The 27,230-nt window shown below is 29.5% G+C and overlaps 3 protein-coding genes across 3 annotated transcripts; all 3 read right to left on the reverse strand.

Annotated features, from left to right (window-relative positions):
* Positions 1-2: 2 nt before the first annotated feature.
* Tsp_00260 (putative HEAT repeat-containing domain protein) lies at positions 3-10,313 on the reverse strand. Its single transcript, XM_003375985.1, has 45 exons — positions 10,209-10,313; positions 10,075-10,162; positions 9,593-9,645; positions 9,129-9,134; positions 8,586-8,706; positions 8,448-8,523; positions 8,334-8,392; positions 8,094-8,284; positions 7,898-8,040; positions 7,558-7,842; positions 7,312-7,459; positions 6,937-7,059; positions 6,657-6,866; positions 6,515-6,584; positions 6,280-6,442; positions 6,086-6,205; positions 5,963-6,021; positions 5,780-5,892; positions 5,458-5,714; positions 5,306-5,390; positions 5,100-5,221; positions 4,899-5,025; positions 4,694-4,781; positions 4,490-4,636; positions 4,359-4,408; positions 4,202-4,264; positions 4,012-4,105; positions 3,834-3,957; positions 3,530-3,685; positions 3,278-3,455; positions 3,111-3,205; positions 2,976-3,056; positions 2,735-2,918; positions 2,476-2,668; positions 2,124-2,378; positions 1,900-2,022; positions 1,776-1,829; positions 1,544-1,678; positions 1,402-1,476; positions 1,085-1,198; positions 916-1,023; positions 683-829; positions 494-580; positions 292-408; positions 3-217 (listed from the first exon to the last, which is right to left on the reverse strand). Exons 1-45 carry the CDS (start codon positions 10,311-10,313, stop codon positions 3-5), a joined length of 5,607 nt encoding a protein of 1,868 aa, XP_003376033.1.
* Positions 10,314-12,060: 1,747 nt separating this feature from the next.
* Tsp_00259 (amidinotransferase family protein) lies at positions 12,061-12,852 on the reverse strand. The gene has a single exon (XM_003375986.1). It carries the CDS (start codon positions 12,850-12,852, stop codon positions 12,061-12,063), a length of 792 nt encoding a protein of 263 aa, XP_003376034.1.
* Positions 12,853-14,187: 1,335 nt separating this feature from the next.
* On the reverse strand, positions 14,188-20,147 carry Tsp_00258 (zinc carboxypeptidase family protein). The gene is given in 20 exon segments (XM_003375987.1): positions 14,188-14,193; positions 14,789-14,863; positions 15,334-15,462; positions 15,729-15,819; positions 15,838-15,923; positions 16,154-16,317; positions 16,365-16,478; positions 16,529-16,598; positions 16,664-16,814; positions 16,873-17,041; positions 17,089-17,232; positions 17,287-17,413; positions 17,435-17,636; positions 17,688-17,853; positions 18,106-18,664; positions 18,714-18,856; positions 18,922-19,027; positions 19,171-19,472; positions 19,520-19,711; positions 19,772-20,147. The coding sequence occupies 20 exon segments, from the start codon at positions 20,145-20,147 to the stop codon at positions 14,188-14,190; spliced, it is 3,372 nt and encodes a 1,123-aa protein (XP_003376035.1).
* Between the last annotated feature and the right edge of the window lie 7,083 nt (positions 20,148-27,230).

The raw sequence follows: 27,230 nt of genomic DNA on the forward strand, positions 1-27,230 counted from the left end.
AACTAACGAGCTTTCCGAAAGTTCTTCAGAATGTTTCGCCTCTGGGATGCAGTTTTATTCAACATTTCCATCTTACCACCGTCATCACTACTACTACTACTACTACTACTACTACTACCATTACTGCTACTGCTATTTTTACTGCCACTACCATCACTAATATTTCCGCTGCTTTCTCTGCTTTTTCTCGTACTTCTGTTCATAGAATTCGTGATATCTAATAAACATAAATAATAATACATCCAATGTGGACAAATTTATTGTGCAAACAATATCTCTGAAAATTCATACCATCCCAATTCATGATATTCGGTCTCAAATATGAACTTGATTTTGTTGTTTCTTTACTTTCAGCTTTACTACCATTCAGTTTTTTACCTCGTTGCGCTGCTCCAAAACGCAACTTGACTAAAATTCAAAAACTTATCAAAACATTGACAGTCCTCTCTGTATGGCAAAAAAATTCCATTAATTTTCAACAAAATCATACAACTATTTAATAACTCATCCTCGCTATCTGAGCTTGATGAATCGATTTGCATTGCCGATGCATTTTTAGCTGCTTTCAACTTTCTCTGTTCTATAAATTTTTGAAGCACAATTAAAATTTTCAAATTATCACTATTTTCAAGTAATAAACAAAATATTTAACACTATTTGTGCAAAAAAGCAAAGTAAGTACCTTTTTTATTTCGCTCAGCTTTCAATTGCCGAGATCTCAACGTGGACAATCTTGTCCGCATCACCGACACTTCTTCTTCTTCTTCTTCATCACTTTCACTCGACACCTCCCTTTTTCCCTTTTGTCTTTTCATCAAAATGCTCGATTCTAAAATAAAACACCGTAAACAACAAATAAACAAATAAAATAAATAACAACAAGAAGAGAACTTTTTATTTTATTATTCGCTTTACTGGTGATGGGAGCTTCTTCAAAATTACAATTACTATCATCGTCGTGGCTGGACGACAAAAACCCCTTCTTCTTCTCTGCCCGCCGCTTAGCAGTGTTTTCATCAACTTCTGGAAAAGTAAAAAAATTGAAAAAAATATATATGCATACATTTAACATAACTTTTCAAACCTGAAACTTTTGATGAATCAAAAGGTGTTTTAATATTGAACTTGGTTAAATATGCAAAAAAATTATGCTCCTTGGAATCATCATCGGATTCACTGCTCGACTCTTGGATAAAATCTAAAAATTCAAAAATAAAATCAACAGTTGAAGACAAAAATAACAACAGAAACAGCTTATTGGCAAAATCAGCATATTTTTTCAATTTGAAATATTTCTAAAAAACTTTCTTACATAAAAAAGCAGTATAAACATAAAATAAGAAAAGAAAAAGGGAAAGAAAAAACATATATGTAATTCACAAAAAAAAATAATAAGCTCACATTTGCGATGTTTGCTTTTTTTTAATGCTGAATCTTTTGGGGTTGAAGTAGACTGTTGCTTCGTCACGCTTGATTCTTTAAAAGTAAAACATATTTTTTTAATGGAATTGAAATTTAAAAAAAACTGATAAATTCATCTTACTTCCAGTGTCAATAGATCTGCGGTCAGTTTTCATATTTGTCTTCTTGGGTTTTTTCGTCATTGCTGGCTCGTCGTCACTGCTTTCCGTCAAATTCTCAACTCGATCATCAGCAGCAGACTGCGACTTTTTGGAAGCTAATAATAAATTTATATTTTGTTTTACAAAAAAATACTTCATCCACGTCAAATACAATCAATTTTTGCTATTCTATACAAATATATATATGCTCACCATTTTTCGTCGCCTTTCGTTTTTCCAATAATGATTTTTCTTCTTTATTATTGTCTGCAAGGAAAAAGAGAGATATTTAAAAAAATAACAAAAGATGATATATAAAAACAAAAATAAAACACACCATTACGGAGAACTGACTGACTTGTGATTTCTTTGTCGCTAGTACTATCTCTCTGATCATCATCAGCTCTCTTGGAAATGGAAAAACTGTCATCATCGAATGCCATCCGTTTTCTTGGTCGACCTGCAAAATAAAACCGTATAAATATGAAAATAACAAATACATAAATAAATAAATAAATAAATAAATAAATATCGTTTGCTTGCCTGGTGTATGCTTGTCACTTGCTGCTGCTTTTGTCTTTGCTGAATTCAAATCAGTTGTCACTGACAAACGACCATCATTAGGGTTGGTCTTGTCATTATTCACCATCTCATCTGATGATTTCTGCTTGTCTACAGCATTTTCAGAATCTTCTACCGCTGTTTTCAGTTGCGTATCCGCCTCATCTTTTCCATTCAAATCCATATCTGCAATGGTATCGTCCAAATCTGGACAAATAGTTTTCAAGAAGCTCCATTCCGCTGATTCCATCTGATCTAAAAATAACCACCAATAAGTAAGTTGTGAAATTAAGCTACTACTAGTAGTAGTAGAAATAATAACAAATATGCATGCTTCAATGTGTATACTTACGATGGAAACTTCGACGAAGCTTATTCACGTACGCTTGACCAACATTTTCAGTTGGACTTGGATCTGATGATGCTTCTACAACTACTGGCTCTTCAGGATTAAGAATAGAATTGTCAGCAGCAAAATGCATCTCCGTCGCTTGGTATTTTTCATGCTTTTCTTTCAATTCAGCTTGCAACATATCCAATCTTTCCTAAAATTTAAAACATTCTCAAAATAGCATCGTTTAAAAAAATGAATTTAAATTAAACAACACTACTTTTCCATCGCCTTTCCAAGTACGCTTTGCTGAGTCTACGATTGATAAAAAGCACTGCAAAACAGTATCATCTTTCAATTTCTCTTCATAGCATTTCATGCTTTCCGCCACTTTGCGAATCAAACGTTCATTGTACGTTGGCAAGGTCAAACATTTTGCCAATATATGACAGTGTTCAACATTTCTTAAGTTTCGAAATTTAAATTAAAAAAACACATAAATATTGCTTTTATATGTATACTTTGCAATGACAAAACGTTCACACAATTTGTCGATGAAACTTTCATTTTGGCGTTCCTTGTTTATAAAAGAATACAAAAATCTGAAATAATAATTTAAATTTAAAAAATAAAATAAAGTAATAAATATTCATTACTTGCAAATCTGCCAACTTTTCTCTGCTCCAATTTCATTGTATTTCAACGACAACTGACCACTAATGTCCGGTAAAATGGAAAAGAAGGTCGCTGCCTAAAGTTAGAAATTTGGAAATAAAAATTTAAGGATAAATAAAAAAATTTTTTTTTCTTCTTTTTCTCATACTTTTTCGGAATATTCTTTGAAAAATCGTTTAGCTAATGAAACTATCGTGGGATTTTCGTCAACAGTACAGAGAGCAATATCCGCTAACATTCGACCTGGTTTAGTCAAATTATGCAAAACCAAGTAACTCATAATGGAGATGCTGCACACTCGCACCGACAAATTTTCATCAAAAATTCTAAATTTCATTAAACATTAAAAAATGAAATTTTTTTAATTTTAATTTTCAAAATAAAATACAAAACAATATACCTCGAGTGAACACGTCTAGTCCAATATTCAATTTCATTAGGATGACGTGCGTACAAGTCTGGCAGCAATGTCATTATGGTTCGTCGTACGATTGGAAATTTCGATTTTTCAAGCATAGTGACAAGCAATCTACAGTTTTCCGCACAAAATTTTTGACTAAAATATCCATTAACAAGTTATTCAATAAAAATTTTTTCTGCAAATACATATATAAGTAAATAAATAAATATATATATATATTTTTATATAAATCTAAAACACAATTGCGAGTGGAACAATTCAAAAATATTAAAACAACAACAACCTGATAAACATCAGCTTCATCAGTGTCTCTGCCACCGCTGCTTGCAACGGTGCATAGCTGTACTTTATCGGTTGTTTGCATATCTTTATCACCAATTTCGAATATTCACCAAGAAAAGTACCATCTAAAACACAATGATAAACAATAAATAAAATATATTCAAATAAATAATGATAACCTTTAAGAACGTATTCCTCGCATATTTTGTTCACAAAATCGCGATCTCGATCTTCAAGGGATGCGACAGTATCCAAACCGAATACCGAATCAACCTGAAAAACATTACCACTCATCCAATTTCAACATTGAAAAATAATGATGCATTTGATATTTGTTGTAATTTTATTGTTATTAAACATAAAAATTACCGATTTCTTTTCATTATTATTGACTTGCTCGTTAGTATTTCTTGACTTTTTAAGCTGGTTTGACTAAAATTCAAAAATTTAAATAAGTTAAAATAAAAAACCAAAACAAATAACTCACAAATGACATATCCAAAAAATGAAAACTGCAATAAGCCACCTGGCCAAATGCAGAAAGCATTCTGGTCAGAAATAATGGATAATGTTGTTCTAAAAGAAAAAAACGTAAAGAACAAAATCATCATCATGTTCAACATTATCCAATAGCTTAAACAGTTTACAAAAAAATACCCTTTTTGCTCTCTTCTTCACTTTTCGCGGACAATGATTTCAAAAAAGATGCACAAATAACATCTGGATTTGGAGCAGCATAAAAAATGAGCCTAACTCCATATTCCATTGCCGCTATCCAGTAGTTATCGTCATAATTAGTGACACCTCAAATTGATAATCATTATTAATTGAACAACAAAACGAACAAGACTGAAAAAATACCGTCAAGTAAGAAGCGCATTACACGACAAAATAGTGAACATTCTTCTACTTCGCAAGCAATTTCTTCCAAAAATTTCAAATTACCCTGCTAAAAAAGCACAACAACAGAAAAAATGCTTAATTACAAACTTTACAATATCAAAATTGAAAATAACAACAAACACCACACTTTTCAATATTAAAAAAAAAATAGAAATATACTTACCCTGTCATACCATCCCAATTTGGACAAAGTGCACAATACTAAATAAGCAGAATGGAAGTCAGCGTTTTCAGATAAACCAAACACAGCCAATCGCTTGATGTTCCCACGAAGCACACTTTTATCATTACTGAAAAAAGAAGTATGAATTTAAAAAACAGAACAATTTAAACGTAAGTAATAAGTAAACATTACACTGCAAACATGCATATAATTTTCAAAGCTATTTTCTTCTTTTCTAAAGTGTCTTTGTTATTTTGAATTATGTCCCAAGCTGGCATTAAATTAAAATTCTCAAGAATGCCTTTCTTCAATGCTATTGATACCTTAAAAATAAACATTTGGCATATAACAAAATTAAAAACACAAACAAAAAAACATTCAATGTCAATAATCAACCATAAGCATACAAGCTTTGCTAAAGTGAAATATTGAGAATCGGTCGCCTTTTCCATGATGGTCAACAATCTTTGTATTCTCATTTCGATAATATAACTAAAAATCGACTAAGTAATAACAAGAATTTAAGATGCTTGATTGATACTACAAATACGACTGATACCTTGCATTGAATTCTGAGTCAATATCTACGCAAAGTTTCCGAAAAGCATTCAAAGCGCCATTTCGTACCGCTTCTTGTGTAGACCACACCAATTCAAAACATTTCCATATTGTTTCATTGTTACTTGACACATCATGTGAAACACAGTTAACCAAAAAGTCAATTGATTCGAGCACATCGGACAGTTGATTCTGATACAGCATTTCGGTAATCAATGGCAAAATCGAATGCACTTGTTGCAAAAAGCATATACTATCCTGGAAAAAAAATTAAAATTACTTCCAATATATGCAAAATTAAAATCCAAATATTATTTATTTACCTCAATGAATCGTATGACAACCTTCTGCCGTTGCACTTGATCCCCTTGCATAACTTTTTCTCGGATTTCTTCAGCCAACGGTCCATCAGCTATTACAGAAGCCATGATCAAATCTGAAACAAATTATAAAAAAAAACACCATCATTTATTTCTATTCATTTATCAAAAAAAATAATATCGAACCCAGAAAAACAAATTTTATCGCATCTAAAAGGTTTCGCTTAAATTCGGCCGAAGTGCAGCTATAAAAAAAAGAAAAAAGAAAAAATCACTTTCAGTCAGTTTCTGTAGAAGCTTTTTACTTACTGTGTATCAAAAACTGACGCTAACAATGCACTGTCCGGATGCAATTTGCCAAAATGTATAAAACGCAGAACTGTCTCTCTGTAATTACCATCCACTATACAATTCAACGCAGACAAGCTACTGTAAAAGAAAAAACCAAACAAAACATCAACCCATATGTATATATATAGCTTTTTCTGGAAAAATCAACTCACATTATATCTGAAACATCTTCAAAATTGCAAAGCTCATCCGGAAGATTCAGACTACCGTCTTCCCAATATTTTTCTATGAGTTCGTCAAGAATATCGCTCATACGATTTCTTGCAATTGTCCATTTTTCATTCACTGAATCTTGTGCTTCACTTTCCTTATTTCCTTAATCAAACAAAATTATTTTTAATTTAAACAATTTTCATTCTAAAATTAAACCTTTAAATCTAGTTAAACCCGAATAAACAAGATTCTCCAAATTCTTCTTCTCTGTTTCCAGACGACTCTGAAGCTCCTCAATTGTCACCTCAAAAGAAAAGTTACATTTACATATAAATAAAAATAAATAAATAAATAAATAATGACAAAAATGCAATACCTTCTTCATAAAAGGGTTATTGCTTAAAATGCTACCAAGAAGCTGAATAGCTGCTTTCCGAACTGTAGGAAGTTTGTCAGCTAAGCGTCCAATTGCAAGTGGCATAAGAAGCTTATACTCATTCAATGGAACACATTTTTCCAAAACAAGCTTAGTAAATAATTGCAACGCTTTGCTGCGTACATTCCCACTAATATCATGTATATGCTCCTGCAAGAAAATATTGTGCATTTGACAATTTTCAAAAAAAATTATACATATATACATATCAATATCATACCAATAAATGCTTGAAAAACTGAGTTCTCAGCGTTACCAGAGATTCGGGCAAATCTTCGCCCGTCAGTTTCTTACTAATCAGTACAGAGAATGTAGTCAAAACACCATTACGAAATGTAAATGACTAAAACCGCAAAAACATTATTGCAATTCCAATTCAACAGAGAAAATAAATATAAAAAAAATACATCTTTTCTGATAAAACAATATTTTTAAAATTCATAATTCTCAAGTAAATTTTTTGTTTATTACATGTTACTATATTTTCCTTAAAGATCACAGTAAAAAACGATAAAATTCAATTAATACGTATTAAATTCAAAAATACTATTTCAAAATCTGTCACACTATATATGCATTTTTGATTTCCACTTACATCTTCTGTCAAAAATGGAACAAGCAAACTGATGTTCCTTAAGACACAATCTGGAATCAAATTTGCAACTTCCACCAGAAAAACACTGTAGTTTCGAGCTGAAGCGCCTTCATTCAAAAGTGCAGCTGCATCCACCTGGGACAATTCCCTCAAATTAAAAAATCATATAGTTTCAATTTTTTAACGGCAACAGTTGAGTGGAAATAACAAATATTTATATGCAATTCAGATAAATCTGTAAATTACTTCAATATTTCAACAAGAAAGGTTTCGCTATCGCTATTTGCCAAGTTAGAAACCATTTCTGCGATTTTTTCCGGATTTGTATCGGCAGCAGCCAGTGACTGAATAAGTTGCACAGCAAAAGCTAAAACAACAAAAGACTGTTGCTTTTCAATTTCAGTAAAATCATCAAACTTACTAATTCCATGATTATAGGTGTGAATCAACAAATCGAACGCTTTTAATAAACATTGCTTTCTTGGAGCCTTCCACGGATGAAGCATTTTTTGACAAAATTCACCAATTCCACTATGAAAAACACATTTATGCAACGTTAAGAAAATTTATATTCAATGAAACTTACTCGATTAAACGCTCGTCAACTAAAGCCGGGGCCCACAGCTTTTTCAAATCAAGTGACAACATGCGGCAACATAATTCAAGAAAACCTTGACTTTCATCTCTCCATAAATCATTATTTTGAACAACTCGTTTCCCTTTTCCACTCTAAAGCGGCAACTTTCATATAAATGTTAAAACAAATGACAAAAAATATGCACCTTTTTTGGTTCATCATTAAGTTGGACTTCAGAACATTTCTGAGGCTTTTCATTTTCAAATTCGAGTGCTAAGTGAATAAGAAGAAACATATTCATTGAGAAAATGTTTCGCAAGGACTGTTTTGAATACGCGCTGCATTCTGCAAAATCGTCAAGCAGATTCACAAGTTCATGGTAAATATTACTATTAACTAAAAAAAAGAACATATTAATGATGTAAATGTACAAAACAACTCTTACCTAAAACAAGTGAATGCCATATTTCTATGAGATCTGCTTTATCAAACTTTGAAAAATGCCTTAAAAACAACAAAAGCATAAAGAACAATCAAAACTATAAAAAAATCAACAAACTCTATGGCGCTGTAAAACACATTAAAGTTACTGACGAAATTTTCCAATAAGTTTGTATCGTACGAGTCTTTATATTCTAAAACAATAGTTTTCAAAGTTAAAAAACATTCTTGTAAAAGTAAAAAACCATACGCTAACCTTGAAATTTTGATAAAATAATATTCTTATCCGATAAGACTTCAACGTAAAACTCTTCATTGCGGTTCACCACTAAATCTTTAAAACTACACGGAAAAGAAAATTCTGTGTCCATGATTTTCTAGCTAAAATTAATTTTCAGAATAAATCCAACACATCCCACAATTTAAAATTAATATTACAATAATAAATATGATGATCAGGTATAATTTTTGAGCTTGTTAAAATAATAATTAAAACTCTCATTTGACCTGTTTAGCAAAGTTCACTCGAACAATGAAATAAATTTTTTGTTAATTTAATGAAATTTGTTTAATAATTACTCACTGCAATTCTCATCCAGAATAAAATACATAACGTTAAAAGTAGGTCACAAGAAAACATTCTGAACAGAATGCATCATCATAAACTTTGCAGTCAGTAGTAAAATATGAATTCTAACTTTATATTAATATATCATAATTTTTTATTTTCAGACGTTAAGAAAACTTTTGTAGGCTGCTGAAAATTCAAATAATAGATTTTTGCTATGCTATTTTTTACTATATACTATAATTTTAAAAAATATTTTATATTAAATACATATCAATGAAAAATTACAACTGCCATGTGAAAACTGTAAAGTAAAATGTCTGCCTTTTCCTTGCTACAGCCAATTTCATACAATACAGAAAAAGCTGCAATCGGAATGTGAAAAATTTTGTTTGCTTTTAAACATTTTGCATAAATACATTTCTGTTATGTATTGTTAGTTTTTAAAATATATTTTTAATCTAAAATTTAAAATAATTCTAATGCTTGAAATATGCTTATTTTTGCTTTTGAAAAATTTGCACTTTTTACACCACTATACCAAATGTTATTCTGTTTACTTTATATTCTGGATTGTCCTATCACTTCTAAAGTGATTTTTCCTATAAATAACCCATATACCGCTTCTATTGTGCTTTTTGATAAATTAAAAAATTTTCTACTTGTTAAATTGCAACTGATGTCCTCAAATTGACAATCTGCTTATGCTCTGCTGAAGATTTTTCTCGAAACTCGTAGATAAAACGTTCTGTATTTCTTTATAAAATTAAAAAAACAATTTTAACGGGACAAATATTTGTTGGAGAAAATACACTCACTCAAAAATATTAACGGAAATCTTAATGCGATATATTTTATCAGTATGCTTAACGACTTGTGGAGAATTGAAGGTCAAACTTGAAACAAAATTTTTGCATAAATTACAGAAAACATTCGAATATTTTTTAAATTATGATGAAATAAACAGATAAGAGAGAAATTATTTTATAACATATTAATAATAGAATAAACCTGAAGACAAAAAAAATGCATACCTACAAACAGTGTTTGATGGTGGAAAAAAAACCAAAGCAAAAATAAATTATTCTCAGTAGTGAAGTTAGAATGAAGCAAACAATTTTTCACAGGCTGGTTGCAAAAGTCAGTGTCAGTCAAAAATTCTGACCAAAGCATTCACTGCCTTCGTCAGAAGCATAAACTGCTAATAAACAAAAGCTCCGCTTGCTCATGATAACTGGACAAATCTGCTTTTCACCATTGAGTTTCTAAAGGCAACCAATCAGCAAATGAACCATTTCATTCTAGCGTTACGTTACGCATTGCTGAAAACTGCTTGTCCGCTTGCAAAAGCGAAATCTTTGCAACATTTTGATTTTCGATAAAAATGATGTAACATTTTATCAATTGCTCTTTCATTTTATATTAAAAAAATATATATAAATTCACTCCACATTTTAGTTTTATTTATTTATTTATTTATTTATTAAAATACAAATTCTATTTTAAAATTTATGCTTTAACAAAAATTGCGGTTTAGTCTCTTTTGATCTTGCGTTTCAGTTCAGTGTTGAGCATTCGAAGGTTATTAGCTTGTAAGCGAAACAACTGTTGGTGCACATTCTACTGAATACAGTATTCGTTTGTTTTTTGTAATGACTCATCACAAGCAACTGATAAATCAAATATCAGATATCATCGTCCATCTGAAATTTTTTGCCTGCTGAAATTCTGAACTGGAAACGGGCTGGATTTTTCATACCATCATGTCAATACCAGCATTACTAATATTAGTGTAAACAAGATATGCATCAGGAAGCAGGAAGTAAAGTCCTCTTGGGCATAAAGCTAGGAAATGTCCAACACTTCCTTATCACTAAAATACATGTAATGCAACTTGAGTAATAATCAACCTTGATTGTTGTTTTTGAAAACTAAAATATTGAAAAATTTACAAGCTATTTGTTTCAAGTATTCTGTGCCTTTATCAAACTACAGCCAAATCGATTCTCGTTTTTGTATGTGCAATTTTTAGGATAGTCTCTCTCGGTAAAATTTTCAGGGATGATTTTCTATTGGTTGGCAAAAATTCGAGTTTTCATTGGATAGCTTCTAATTGCATAGTTATGACGTAATAGCATTAGTTGTTTTGCCTGAACTTTTCATTGATTGAAATTTTTCTGCTCTGATTAGCTACAATTCTTTTTTATTTCATTGGTCCAAATTTTTAATTACATAACAACATAATATTTGATCTGGAATTTGACAGTGGAATTTTTTCATTGTTTTTAGCTGTTTTTTCTTTTAAATATTTACTTTTACACTTTGTACTTTTAGTGATTAGTATTTTGAATATGATTTAAGAAAATTTCTATATTTTACTGACGCTTGAGCGTGTATCACCTCCCATTGAGTATTGGCTCATGTTGGTTCCGTAATTCGCAAACTGAAATTCATCATTATTTATTCCCACCATTCGAAAAGACATCTCAGACATGCGAGACAAAAAATAGCAAAGTAAAATAGGGAAACTACAATTGAAGGTCTTGTTCTTTGCAAATTAAATAAATATCTTTATTATGCAATTGCATCATTCTATTCAAATGAACTGCCTAACAAAGAGAGTTGGCAACCAAGAGCCTAACTGGCCTAACAAAGAGAGAGAAAGAAAAACAAAGTTGGTCGCTTTGCCTCTGTGTGTGTGTGTGTGTGTGTGTGTGTATTTGTATGTTGCTTATTTGTCTCATAATTGTGTACCTGAGATACCTCATCGAGGTACTAAAGCATAGGAACGCTGGAACGCGTCGATGGAGGAGAGCGACCCTGAATGTGCCATTGAACGCAACGCATTTCAGCTTTTCATAATTAGATATTTTTTGAAAAGCAAGTAACAATAAAATAAATTTCTTCATTATGGAACGTTATTAAGAAAGTATTTATTCGTGAATTCAAATTACATAATAAAAAAATATCTTTTCAGTATTAATAAAATGTTCTTACTCACAAAATGGTTATTTATATACAATATTTATATCATTTCTCCTGTGAACATATTAATTTTAAACAGAAAAAACATTTTCAATACTATTCAAACTACACTTAGCAAATATACAAAGAACACTACAAATAAATTGGTAAAAGTAAGAACAGTAAGATGAAAATAAATTTAATTCAGCGCAAGCGTAAGGCATTTGCATGCGCCTCCAGCTTTTATAAACTCGCTCATTTCAACCATATGCACATTAAATCCAAGTCGTTGAATTTTGTCAGCTGTATCTGGACATCCACTTGGTAAAATTACATTTTCATTTATAACAACTGCGTTACAGGCAAACTTCAATGCTTCTTCTTCTGCAACATCAATCATTGTTAAAATTTTATTTAATTCTCGACCAGTTTCTTTCGTGTGAGCATTTGGATACCAAATAGCTATGTCATTGTTAAGTGGACATAAAGTTGTATCTAAATGATAAAAGCGTGGATTGGTTAGCTTGGATGCGTATATTTTCACATCATCTTTCAAAAGCACTGCTTGAATTCGATCAAAAACTTGTCGATCTGTTCGAAAACCATATGAAGCTATCAAATGATTGCCGGCGAATAACGCATCGCCAGCTCCTTCAAATGGTAAATCATCAACTATAACTTGATATTTTGCTTGACGGAACCATTCTTCAAAATACTGTTTTTCTTTTTGTCTCTCAGGAAACATGAACTGACTCAACCACACTGATTCTTTATATATCAGACCTGCATTAGCTGTGAATACCATGTCAGGCAAGCCTTCTACTGGCTCCACAGTTTCAACTGCTGCGCCACAATGTTCAATGGTTTCTTTTAGTGTTAGCCACTGCTTTAAAGCTTTGTTTTTATCTACTGGATTTTCTCGATTCATCCAAGGATTTATTTCATAGCTAACTTCAAAATACGTTGGCGGGCACATCAATATTCGTTTCATTTTGATAAATCAAGATGCTAAAAAAGGTATTCATACGTATTTTGGAAAATTATAAATCATAATAATCTTGCAGGGTTCTTCGATTGAATCTTTTATTCATTTTTAATAAAGCGTAAGCTTATTGTTAGTCTTTTTCGACTTTTATGAATAATTTTAACTTTTCTGAAAAATGCAAAGCAGTAAAATCAGTAAATTTTGGAATGCTATGTCATTAAGAAAAAAGTTATTTCATGAAAAAAAACCTAGAACATTACAAAATTTATATTTTAAATAATAAATAAAATTTTTGAAATTCAACTACCAGTTTATCGAGTTTTTAAAATATATGAATTTTACTTACTATAGCTGTATCATAGAAGCAATGCCTTTGAAAACTTGATTATAATATTATTTAAGTTTTCATTTTTATAAAGCTAATAATTTATGCTCAGCTTAAAATAAAAATTATATTTATATTAAACTAAATTTAGAACGTGTTAATGAACCATAATCATGTAGCCACATTTATAGCAAATAATTGGCAAGGAAAAATCAATTCAAAATGATTGAATAAATCAGCTTAATTAATGTGCTGGCTGTCTAAATGGTAAAATTGCTCGTTAAATTGAATTCTTTCTTCCCAAATTTTATTTAAACAAACAGTTGATCTTGGTTAAGTGCACATGGAATTTGGCAAGAATTTCCATGCACTTATCCAAGCATTGTATCCAGCAACAGTAATGCTATTTTGCAATTAGATTCTACGGTCAAATATAAGATTTAAAAATACACAACCAGTATATTTTAAAAAATGTACTTACTTTTAATGCGTGAATTTTTTAGTTTTAAAAGCAGCTTTTGCTTTCTTTTGTCTTATTAAATGTAGTCGATTAATGAAATGTAAAGAAAAACAATATTTTTCAAATGATTTTAATAATTTATATTAATCAGTTTGAATTTACAGATTTTAGAACAGTATGCAAGATTTCCGTCTTTTGCTGATTACTTTAAAGACAAAAATGAACTCTCTGACAACAGGATCATAAGTTATCATTCTTCAATACTAGCCTATCATACGTCAACCTGCCCATACAATTGTTATCGCCATTAAGCATCTGCCTGCTCATGTATAGAAATGGTCACCAAATGTCAGTGGGTCGCCTGTCCACTATTATTCTGCTATTGTTCTATGTATTACCATCTGGTCAAATGCTCAAAAGCATTCTTATAGTACATCATAAGTATATAATTAATTCAAAAAATATTCGCTGAAGATCGACCATTTATTTAAATTGCAAGAAAAATTCAAATACTGCAAAGTAATATTAGTTTAAATTATGCTTGTAACTCTTTAAATTACAGCTGAAAATATAAACAATAGACTAAAATCATGAAACAATTTTCCAAAGAAAAAGTTTCACGCAAAAGTATACATGAAAATTAATAAATAATGTGCATTTTAGTATTAAAGAAAAAGAAATATTTTAAAAAAATTACTACTTATGGTTTATTTTTCTGCTTTTGAATACGCGTTACTTTATTTAGATATAATTATCTAGTTCATTTTAAAATGCTAAGCCTATTTTTTAATGCTTAGAAAAAATTCTTTACTTTTGAAAAAGAGTTCAAAGTGAACGTTTTGTAAGTTAAATGGAAGCAATGTAAATGATCATTTATCCCAAAAGGATATGCGTAATAATACTTGTATTAAAAACTAATTAATCAAAATAAATCAATATCAGAAGCCATTAGATATTATGGTTTTAATATTAACCAAGTAAGGGGAATTTTCCAATATGTAACTTCAATAAGAAATTACTGTTTGAGATTAAATATTCAGGTAAACATTTTAAAAATCATTTAACATACCTTTACCTATAGTTAAATCAAACGAGCATTTCATAATATTTTGTTTAATAATGATTTTAAAATTTAACTAATAAAAACAGTGAAAAACAGACAATAGAAATTCATGGTGGTTAGATTTAGTGATAAGCAGGTACAGTGTGCAGCACGGACAAGAAGGGCCATTCTTTAAACTATTTTTTTGAACAAATGATTTTCATAACGTAGTTCAGCATTTAAGTCAAATATTTGATAAATAATACGCACATTTAATTATTACTTTTTGACAGTTGTTTGCATGTTCAAAATGATTATATAAACTGAATAATATGAATTCAGCATCAGTTATGAAATATAGTTTTTAGTATGTTTATTAATAAACAAAATTTTCAGTAAAATAATGAATCCACAGAATCATGTTACTGAAGGTTTACTGAAAATGAACTTGAAATCTGATCATCAAAAAAAAAATAATCTACAAGTATTAGTAAAATGCGATTAAGAAATCGGCATATTTTGAATATCAAAAACAGGCATTTTAAATCTGATAAATATAAAACTTGCTTAATCTTTTACTAATTAAAAGTCAATCAAAGGAACATTTCTGTATCCATAAGGAGACATTGCATGCATTTTTCTTGAATAATTATGATATACAAAAGCAGCTATTATTCCAATAGTTAGCAAAAGTGCTACAAAAATAAAAATTTTCGCATTGCTTGAATCTTCTTCCATAAAAAAGTCAATCTGCATTAAGTTTCTGGTGGTATTTGAAATTTTGACTGTCTAAAATTAACTTTATTTTAGTTAGTAAATTTAAAGTTTTTGAATAATTTATTCTTAAGTATGCTTAATTTTTACTATGCTATTATTTATTCAAATTAATATAAATCATAATAATGTAATGTATAATACATACATGAAGAATATCAATGTGAAGCATAAGTATATATAATACATGCACAATTAAATCCAATATATTTAGAATTTTTTAATGTAATTGCGCAGAATATTCAATTAGAGAATTCATTGCAGAACTGCACAGAATTTACCTTTAGCATATAATTCCCCAATTTTTTTGTAATTTTCATTTCATAAATTCCAGGTAACAAAGGAAGATAAAAGTTTGACGTTACGTTCCACCTGAAACTTTTGTTATACATTCGATTTTTCACTGTCAAGTTGTAATAAACATCATTTTTATAAGCTTCATTACTGACTATTCGTCCTTGAATTCCCTGACTGACCTGTATAAAAAATATGCTGTTTTAAATATGAACGCAGTTGATAAGAATTCAAGCACTCACCCTTTTTAGAAACTCTTTCAGATAATCAAAATTTTCAAACCACAAATCAGTATTCAATGTATCATTGCAGCAAGCAATTTGAAGCATAAAGCAAAATGAGCAAGTTAATATTCCATTATTTGCATCCTAAAAGCGCAGCGTATTGAATGTATTTGCATAAAACAGCTAACTTGGACTTTTAAAGTAGTAGGCTCTATTTCCATTGTTTTCCTTCCTTGAGATTCAGAGCTTGAACACTGCACATCTGTTATTTCGAAGGAATTCATTTTTATTAAAAACGGTTCAATAATGCTTTTTGATAACACTTCGATCCAGTCATTTTCACTTTCAGACGCTAAAAAAATTTTAATAAGATTCGAAGAAATCCATTCATAAAATTACCGAGAAATTTTGAATAATATGCTTTGTATCCACCTCCTCCAATGTTAATGCAAATTGATGATTCATTTATAAAGGTTTTGCTGCTTGAAATGTCCTTAACGAATGCTTTAAAATCTAAATAAAATTTTAAACAAAACATTAAATAATATTATTATATTGCTTACCAGGGGTGGCTTTGCAATTTTCTTTATCACTGGAATAAAATACAAAATACATTGTAAAGTTTTTCATTATCTAAACCATAATATTAATTTTAAGATTGCTTGAAAATATTTCATTGCATAAAAAATGCACATTACTTCATTGGGAATGAAATCATTGGAAAATGAGCAGAAATATTTCATTAAATTAATTAGCATTTCTTGACCAAAATTATCAACAGAAATCCACGTAATTTTGATTGGTCCTTCACCACTTTTGAAAATGTTCTTATGAAAACCACTTTTAAAACTAAATTAATGATGTAATAATGCAAATTATTTTTCCAAAAACGGTTCTTTCTCATTACCCTTTCACATGTACGGCAGTTGGACAAATTTCAGAAACTCTAATAGTTAATCGTGAAGAAGCGGTTGTGTGACGATCCATAGTTAGACTGAGCAGATCCATTTCAATCCACAAACTTGGAGGTACATATTTTGTAGTTGAATAATAAATTTTTTCAGAAGAATCACTGACTAAAATTCAAGTAAAATTTAAAGCATCAAAAAATATCTAAACATACCCTGTATGTCGTACACGCCAGAGGGAACCGGAAAAATGTACGTCTCATTCAGTGGAGTTACAATTATCTGATGAGTAAAAAGTCTGCGAAGTCTCAAAACAGGATGACTTGAAAAAGGGCTGCTTTTAAACTTTCCATAAAATCCTGCATTATTGAAAAGGATTAAATTTGCTTTCAGAAAGTTTTATTTAAATTTACCTTGCCACTCTACAGCTACAAATGCTGTAAGCAAATTTTTCATGCCTGGATAAAATTTATCAACAAATTCAAAAGGCAAAGCCGGTAAAACTTTTGAACACTGAGATGCTTGAATCCCTAATATGACCTGAAATATCTAGATAAATACTGGTTGAAAAAATATAGCAAATGTGATCACCATTGGAAAGTTTTCCATTATTTTGTTTGGTAATATTTTATCTATTATCTGCGTATCTGTAGTCATAAAGCATCCAATTTCTGAAGCATGATTTGTGTAGTCCATCAAGAAAGCAGAAACTTGTGTTATTAATTTATTGTTGGCAAGCATTATTGCAGCTTTGTTTGAGATTCTAAAAAATGTCAAAATGAAATCTAACTAAAAAAAATAAAAGCATACATACATAGCTTGATTAGCAAAATCATGTAATAAAATTATAAGGTGAATGCTTTCATCACTAGCTAGCAACTGCATCGCACGCATTATTTCTGTTGAAGAAATGTTTTTCAAATTCAGTCTTGTCATCTGAATCATGCTTGGAGAAGGATTTGGTGTAAAATCAAACTTTCCTAAAATAAAACTTGCATTTTAAATCATTTACTTATTTAAATGTATGTTCCAGCATATTTTTAATGATTTTTATTTTATCATACTTTGAATATTTTTAAAATTTCCTCTAAGTTATAGGTAAAATTTTACAATCTTTTCCAATTTTTATACTGCGCATTCTGGGCAGCAGAATTTTAAAGATCAAGTCAATATTGAAATTAATGTTTCAATCAACTGTAAATAAATTGAGAATTTTGGAGTAGTGTACTTACCATTGCATAAATCTTTTATAAACCTTGAAAAAATTAAGTCACCACTGAATACTTCAGAGTGATTTTGAAAAAAAATAATTGCAAGCTTCTTTTTTAGCTTTGGATGAACTTCAGCACCTTCAGTAATATCAAAATTGAAAGTATATTTTTCAATATTCTTTGTTGTTTCATTCACAAAACTTATAAAATTCGTTGGTAAAATACAATTAGTAATTTCTGTGAAAATTAGCGATTCATTTGAATAATTTTCTAAAAATGTAGAACTGTTAGCAACAGATGATGAAAACTGTTTCTGCTTAGTTGATAGTGAATCATATGGATAGAGAGTAAAGTTGAGAAAAGTTGGCTTGTTTCTTTTTAATGAAATGGAATGCCATTCAGGTTTATAATCAGGATGGATAGCAGCCACTTCATATGTTTTTCCTGGAATCAACAAACGCCAGTAATCCCCATCTTTATTTGAAGTCACATTGTGTTCAATTCCTTGCACAAAAATTGTTGCGCCAGATAGAGGAGAACCTGAACTATCAACCACAAATCCAGACAAACTATTGTGGACCTAAAAATTTACCACATACAACACTTTACTCGATTTATAGGTTTCATACCTCGTTAATAAATAGCAAAAGTGAGTATTTGTGGTCATTCCAATAATTTTGCAGAGTTGAAGCAAAAGGATACTTGTAGCAATTCATCTCGATTGTGAGTTCAAAATTGTTAGTATGAAGATAGTTCCAATCTTGCATACCCCCTTCAATACAGCATAGATATAATTTATATTGTCTAATATGAACATATAATATAACACTTTTTCACCTGACAGAGGATACCAAACGGCTCCGTTTATTAAGCCATCAGGCATATATTGACCGTAACCTTGAAAACCACATCGATACCCAGACATCCACATATTAGGATGTGCCTGAATAAAAGATTTCTAATATAGATAATGTTTCTTCATAAACCACTTTAAATTGCAATGAAAAAAACACAACATGATGAAAAGTATTCAGATGAAGCAAACCCAAAAACATTTAAACTATTATTAGTTTAATATTTACTTACTCTGGCATAAGAATATCCAATGGTTTTGAAGACTGCTGCATCAGGGGCAGGAGTGTCCTGGCTGAGATTATTGACATTATCATCATAGGGATAGTTAACAATTGTACTTCCGCCATGCAGATTTGCTGACAACACAAAGGGTATACGATGGCTCCAGTTTATAACAGCTTTTACTTCAGGCTGCATTGGTGCAGCATCTTGACAAAGATGTGGGAATCGACAGGGAAAATTCCGATTTAGATCAACATTATTTGAATTGTTTCTACCAGTGTAATCCATTATGTCCCCTGGATGACAGTTGGCTGTTTGGAAAAATTTTTTTAAGCATTTTAAGTACACAAATGCATACCTTCTACTGCGTTTTCATATCCGTCAGGATTCATACTCGGCATTATGTGAATTCTGGTATTATCGATGAGGTGAGTTATGAAACTGTTTTCACCGTAGTTTTCACACAATACATGAATAAGATAAAGAAGGCATTCTCGTCCGACAACTTCGTTACCGTGCATATTTCCAATATATTTAAATTCTGGTTCTCCTGAAAAAGAAAAATAATAAACCTACCATTTTGATGCATATTTGGATAATGCTCAATTACCTGGTTCGTGAATTTTAGGAAAATCAGATATTGCCATTACAAGCAATTCTCTACCCTCTACAGATTGACCTATGGAATAGAGATGTGTAATTTTGGGGAATTTTATTGAAAAACGGTGCATCCACTGTACAAGATCATCGTAATGATGATGTCGAAAATCCGTAGGCTCTTTAAATTTGCCGATAAATATTTTGCTTCCAGTATGTGTGAAATATTTTACATTGTTGTACAAATCTTCTGATTTTTCATGCTTTTTCTCAAAATGTTGAAAGTTGAATATAAATTCAGCAGGCTTGTTGGATGAAAACTTTAGTTTGCTATGAATTGCAGCGAACAAACTGAACAGTATGATGAAGAAAAATTGCTCCTGAATCATTTTTTAAGTGTGCTTTAAAGCGAACAACTTTTTGGTTTTTAGACAGTTTTCAACTTGAACATCATCTTCAAATAGTGTTTAGTTAAAAAAATTCCAGAAATGAACTTTTTCATTCAAATTAAACCATTTCAGAAGAAAAGATTTTCTAAAATTATTTTCATTCAGCATTTGACATTTAACGATAGCACCATTAATATCTAAAAGTTAATTCTAAATATAATTTATATGTCTTCACTTTTAATTATTGATAAAAAATGAAAATTTGAAATATCAGTCATTTAATTATTCTGCATGGCAAAGAATTTTAATTATAATTACAATGCAATTAATTTTTATTTTTTTCATTGCAAAAGTGTTGCAAATGGAAATAAATGTGAAATGAATAAGAAATTAAGTAATTTGTGAATTTTAAAATTACAACAGTTGTATTATTTTACTTAATTATTAATATATCTTGCGTTCCTTAAAAATGAAATAACAAAAAAAAATAAATACAGTTCCAAACTGATTACCTTTTCATTTGTATTTGCTGCAAAAATCCCGCATCATCATCATCATTTGTTGCTGCTTCTGTGATTTGAAAGTGAAACATGCTGAATAATCACCTTGACCTCTTTGTTACCAAAAGCCAGACTGGTTGCTTGCATAGGCTAACCAATAAAACGCTTGAAAATATTCATCATAAATAAGAAACCGAACTTTCACAGACCTGTTTGTCTGCAAACATGTTCGTGTAATAAAGGTCATCACCACCATCATCCAGAACACTTTGACAAATATCCGCTGATGGGTGGATTCAAATTTCAAAAAAAAATGCTAGCATACGCATTGCTAACAATTTTTTCATAAGCAACATGCACAATTTCTCATTAATTAAAAGTATAATTATCTTCTTTCATTCATTAAGATGCAAAAATGTAACAATGCATCAATTTCTTCAATAGTTCTACTCATTTTATTGAAATGCATCATTAAAATTCAATAATTATGAAATAAAAACTGAAAATTATTATTTCAACACTTCATGATAATAGACATTTAAAAAATATTAAAATGAATTTTGCAAAAATTGTAAATCATAAATTGAGCAGATTACCATCATAACCAAATCAATTACTAATTATTTATCGTTGTGTTGTAAAAAAATTAAACAAACATGTGAAATTTATGAATAGTAATGTCAAATAAAAAAGTATTTCTTTTTACGAAGAAAACATTTCAACAGTAAAGTTTGCTAAAGGCTGAAATATTATATTTTCATAAAGCTATAAGCATATTAGCATAAAGTCTAATTTCACATACATTTATTTGTAGTATTGAAGAGTGAATTGTTGAAATCTTGTCGAAAATTTGTTGCCTGTTTTACTGTTTTGTTGTTATTTTACAAGCTAAATGCCTTCTGTTTTACCAGTAAAGGTAGGATTGTATGTGATTTCTTTTTTATGATGTTCAACATATAAAGAAATGCTCATTTTACATATGTAATATATTTCTAAATAATTTTCTAGTACAATTTTCCTTATAAATTTCAGCTGAATTATAAAAATTAATTTATATTAATTAGCCCATATTATTTTTTATTTATAGAATTGAAACATTAGGTAATGTTCCAATTTACAACGCTGAACGTTCAATGCAATGCAGAAAATAAATGTAGTTGCCCTATATTAATGAAATGTGAATTTTTTAAATACTCTCATTGTTTAATCAAAATCATTCTGAAAATGAATTAACTGTTAAATGTTCATTGTCGTGGTCATGAAATACATTAAACCCGTATAAAATATGCATCATAAATCAATATTTTATTGATTAAATTATTGTAAATGTGCATGATTACTTCAAAAATTGTATTCATTTATTATTAATAGGACAATATGCGTGTAAAAGGCTCAAAATACACAATTTTATAGCCATAGACATATGTTAAGCATATGTGGAAAAATTAGAATTGTAGCATTACAAAAGCAATCTGTATTATATTCTTTAAATTGCGGGTAAGTAGCGAAGAATTTTTATGCAAAGCCTTCTGCTAAAGTATTGTCGACCCAGAGTACTGTATCACTTGAATATAAATGTTTAACCGCACGTTTACATCTGAGCATTTACTGTATCAAATAATGATGACATTTTAACATTTTAACATATTGAAAATGCAGCTGCTTTTGTTTTTAATTTTTTAATCTCTCATTTTTAAACACAAGCAAAACATAAAACGTATAATAATAAAGCAGCAAACTGTTCGACTTTTATGTTCATCATCACATCTTCACTTCCAAATGCAATTGAAAAGAAATTATTGAAATTCTGTACATATAAAAAAATGTTTATGAAAAGGCACATCTTTATTATACAATTTAACATGTGAATTGTAATGTGAAACTTAATTTTTTGCGTATGTAAATGTTCAAATAAATTTTTAACTAAAATATTTAAGTAATGATGAATTAAAATTGTTTATAGAACTTTTCAAACAAAAATATGAAAATTTAAATCAAAAAAAATCATAAGTAAACAGTCGTATGCTGTGCATAATATAATGATTGTTTGTATATTGGAATGAGAGCAAAAATGAGAGTCATTGATAATAACTGAAAAGACAAATTAATGGAGGGAGAGAGTTGAATTCGGTTGGGATGCAAAAACAATATTTTGTTTTTCATTTTATGTAAATATATTATTAAATAGCTTTTGATTTGAAAGCTGCTTTGTCATCTCATGACAGAAATATGAATATTTTATGAGTTTTATTTTATAAATAAAGAATAAAAAAATATTTACAGTTTAAGAAAAAAACATTTACGAAAATGTTTATTATCAGTTTTTCCTCGATTTATTAAACAATGAATTAAGCATTTGATTTTTGAAGAGACATATTTGAAAATTGATCATCGTAGGATGGTTTTCAATGATCAATTTAATCGTTTCGGCCTCTTCTTTTGGCATAGCTTCAGTGGAAAGTTTGCTGAGCTAGCTGAGCTTTTTAATGTATAGTCGATCGGCTTGGATTAAAATGGCTTGGTTGACTTGGAATGAATGAACGACAGAGTACGTTTGCAATTGCGAAAAAAGCGATCAATACCTAAATGCCAGCTTGCAGGCGTCCACTTGGAGCCTATTACTTTCTCCCGCCAAGTCATTATTGTCAATACTGACGATTAAGCAAGGAGCCTTTATTTGTTCATCACTGTTCACTGGTCACTCATCTGGCCTGGCTTTTAAACATATTTCTTACAGTAAAATATTCCACTGTCTGCTATTTGGGTAAGAAAATCAATTAACAGTCTTGATAATGGTAAGTGGGCAAACTTTAATATTCGATTTTTACGTGATTGCAATTTTACCTACGCTTTGAAATATCACTCTTTTTGGAGAATTTTCTTTCAAACTATAAATTCTGTGAGCTGCATAAATTTATAATTTTATTCCATTTGAAAAATTCTGTTATTTTTACAATAGCGATAAGACGTTTGAATTAAACATAGAATCATGCTTTTATATATTAAAATCAAATATTTATGTACTATTGATTGATAGAAGCTAATCAACATCATCGTACCTCACTTCGAAATTCAAAACTGAACTTTGGTAGCAAAAGCATTCATTTCATTTAATGATTTGCAATTTTAGCTGTGAAACCACGTTCGAAAACTTTTCAATCAATTAAATTCCTATTGCTAAGATTCCCATTTAAGATGCACAAATTTTTAAAAATTATTCGAATAATTATCAATTTTGTGTTTGTTATTGTAATTTCCATAGCAAAATGTTAAATAGTGGTATAAAATTTTGATGAATTTTACAAAAATTTAATTACAATTTATTTTGCTGCTAACATGGACATTTGTTGATCAGATGATTATATTGACCATTGTGAAAGTCATATCATTTTTATTTCACATAAAAATATCAGTACTCTTTGAAGATTGATAATATTGCATTTCAAAACACTAGAAAGAAATATGTTTCACTTGATAATTCACAATCTTTTATTCAAAACGGGAAATACATTATTGAAAAATAATTTACAGTTAGCTAAAAGATAATTACAATGGTCTTCCATGAAAGTTGTTGAAGGACTACTTCTGGTGACACCACCATTCCTGAGGGATTTAACTTATTTGTGTTGGCCAATTTTGAATTTAGAAATCAATATGTAAAAGTTGACAAGAATTTGACAAGCTGATTTCTATAAAGTGATTTTCAAGTTAGCGTTTCATCATGCGCATTATTTGTTGAATACTGTTTTTATTTTTAGAGCAGTTATACACAAATCAAACGTTGAATTTTGAAATCATATAATTTATTGTTTCAAAATGGAATTCATAATTTATTCATATTTTCAGTTTTCTTTCAATCAATCCAATTTCAGAACTATTTGACTTTCCATTTACAGCATATCACTTTAAAATGTTGCTTTCTTAGCGAATGATAAATTAAAATTTTCATTTATATCAGTAAACTTTTTAATCACTTGAATGATATATTTAGTAACGATAAATTTTTTTGGATAAGCGCTAATTGTAATGAACCTCCTGAACGTTGATTAATGTTGATGCTTTTGTGACCATTATTGCATTAGTATGCATTATGATGATATACTTTTTATTAAAAATTATCTTAGTTTTCTGCAGTGGTAATGCAATGGTTTTGTAATGTAATGAAATTGAATGAGCGTTAACAGTGATATAAAGAAAAAAGCTAATTTTGTCGTCAATCTTTGTTGATTTGTCATAATGGTCAACAATAAACAACAATGGATTAGGGTTGTGCATTTAAAATTGAAAACTTCTCTTACACGGTCAAATTCATTATATCAATTTCAATAATGCACGTTTGCACTTTTGCAAGACTAACAATAGCTAATAGATCTTAATGAGATCAATATAACGCGAATCAGTACTGCAATTCATGTTATGATAGCCATTTTCAAAGTAAATTTCAAATTACAAGATGCCATTTTGTCAATTTGTATGGCTTACTTTGATTTGCACTTAATCATTGCATATTTTCAGCTTCTACACGACAAAATTGCTTAATAAATAAAAATTACTTTTTAAAAATGTTTTTACACAAAGACACTGTACAAAAACCGAAAATGAACCTTCTTTATTACTAAATGCTGCGCTTGTATTTACAAATGTAGTGAATCAAAAATTATTTAAGCGGTAGCTTTCATGCGATCTATAGTGTTGTTTGATAATTTCAGACTGTACATTTTTCAATATTATTAATTTTAATTATGAAAACTTGCAAATAAATAAAATTATTTTATAAAATTGTTTGGTTTGTTTCGAAATCCAAGAAATGAATTTCCAATTATAAGAAAAAAAATCTGCTATGGCATTTGTTTTCTCTTAAGTAGCATATTTATTAAAACGAAGCTTTAAACTACAACCTGCTTGATATTACCATTTTCATTTCGACTGAATTTGATTTTAATGGCTAATTGATCTCAACGTGCAGTTTAACTGTAATTCTGAAAAATTTTCAATTTCGAATTAAGCAATTCTTTTTTTATAATAAAAAATAAGAAAATTATTTATTGATCAAATAAATGTTTGCTTTGTTGAATGAAATGCATAGTAAATTGCACTTTTGCAATTAATTTTTTTGCAGTATTTTTTGAGACTATTTTTCAATTGTTCTATTTCACTGACTGTTTTTTCTTCATTCAAGGCAAACAATAATGCTGCCATTTCTATTTCAAGCGTGAAATAAGCAGCACATTTTTGTTTGAATAAGCTTTACTTTTTTATTTAATAAAAATTTGATTTTTATTTTTTTTAATTTTGCATTATTTAAATTCTACCTCAGAAATGTCTCAGTTTTTGTTTTTCATTGTATTCAACATGTTAAAAACATGAATTACGCTTGAAAACTGTTCAAATGAATGCAAATATTGAATTGTAAAAAAATTAATTCTCATGTATAAAATGTGTATATTTATGAAAGCTTTTTTCAAGGATTCAATTTAAATTGATACCAGACATGTTAGGCAAATATTTGTTTTGTTCAATTTGAAATTGTCGCCACTCCACCAATTTGTACTTTGCTCACAATGGCACCATCTTTACTCTTTGTGTTGACATTTGTTTGCTTTCAAGCAACTTTATCGATTGATAACTTCTGATTGACCACCGCATTTATATGCATAATTGCTGTGCGTTTCGTTTGCCAATAAATTATAATTAATATTACGTAAGTTCAGTTTTTAGTTTCATGATTTATGGTGTTTTGAGTGGTAAACGATGAATATGTCAAATTATTTCAATAATCACAATCCATCACTGTTTTCAACTCATTGATGTGTTCAGCGTACAGAGTTGGTGCAAAATCACCGACCAGATATTGCAAATGTTGTGCAAATCAGTATAACATTTTGAGGAACAAAAACTCTTTCTCTGGCTTGTCGGTCTTGCTCAAATGCTGTTTACAGCTTTATTATTTCAATATATGAATGACGTATTAAGGCCTGTCAGCACATAGTTGATGAATTTATTAGCTGATGATCTTTGTGTATAAGATTCATTGAAACTTGTGCCGCAATTGCCTGTTCAGCTCAAAAGTGTCACAAGCTGAACGCATGTGTGCTTCTTTCGTCAACTACCAACACAGCATGTTGAATTTGATGAATTTATATATTTCCTATTTTATTCATTGCTATTGTCTTTTCAGTAGATGTTGCAGAATTGCATGAAACTTTGAAGAAAATTTATCGCTTTTACCTTAAGCAAAAGTAGCAGCAACAACAACAACAACAACAACTCTGTTATTTGTATGCTAACATTCTGTTACGTAATTGTGTTTGATTTTTATACTTCGTGAACGAATATTTATTTTGAATATTTTAATTTTCAATGCTCTCGAAAAGCTGCAAAACTCTTTTTTCTGTGCAATTGAAAGATTAAACAATTTGAGCACGCAACAAATTTACAACCTTCGTGTTCAATTTTGTTTACAACTCCGCAAATGTGCTTAAAATCATAAGGTTAGATTTTTATCTTATCGCAACTTTCAATTTTGTAATCGTGCTTGCTTGCTTGCTTGTTTTGAATGGTGAAGCTTTTTTTAATTTCTCGT

Source organism: Trichinella spiralis (genome assembly GCF_000181795.1).
Source record: "Trichinella spiralis strain ISS 195 chromosome Unknown Scfld4, whole genome shotgun sequence".
Classification (NCBI taxonomy): domain Eukaryota; kingdom Metazoa; phylum Nematoda; class Enoplea; order Trichinellida; family Trichinellidae; genus Trichinella; species Trichinella spiralis.

What these genes read in the sequence shown, in the direction of transcription:
- Tsp_00260 (XM_003375985.1), bottom strand. Translation starts at nt 10,313, where the DNA reads ATGAAAGAGCAATTGATAAAATGTTACATCATTTTTATCGAAAATCAA. An exon ending in GACTCAGAATTCAATGCAAG is followed by an intron (nt 5,391 to 5,457) that starts GTATCAGTCGTA and finishes GTCGATTTTTAG; the next exon opens with TTATATTATCGAAATGAGAA. An exon ending in AATGCGCTTCTTACTTGACG is followed by an intron (nt 4,637 to 4,693) that starts GTATTTTTTCAG and finishes TATCAATTTGAG; the next exon opens with GTGTCACTAATTATGACGAT.
- Tsp_00258 (XM_003375987.1), bottom strand. Translation starts at nt 20,147, where the DNA reads ATGATTCAGGAGCAATTTTTCTTCATCATACTGTTCAGTTTGTTCGCT. An exon ending in TGGCGTGTACGACATACAGG is followed by an intron (nt 17,042 to 17,088) that starts GTATGTTTAGAT and finishes CTTGAATTTTAG; the next exon opens with TCAGTGATTCTTCTGAAAAA. An exon ending in ATGATTTCATTCCCAATGAA is followed by an intron (nt 16,599 to 16,663) that starts GTAATGTGCATT and finishes ATTATGGTTTAG; the next exon opens with ATAATGAAAAACTTTACAAT.
- Tsp_00259 (XM_003375986.1), bottom strand. Translation starts at nt 12,852, where the DNA reads ATGAAACGAATATTGATGTGCCCGCCAACGTATTTTGAAGTTAGCTAT.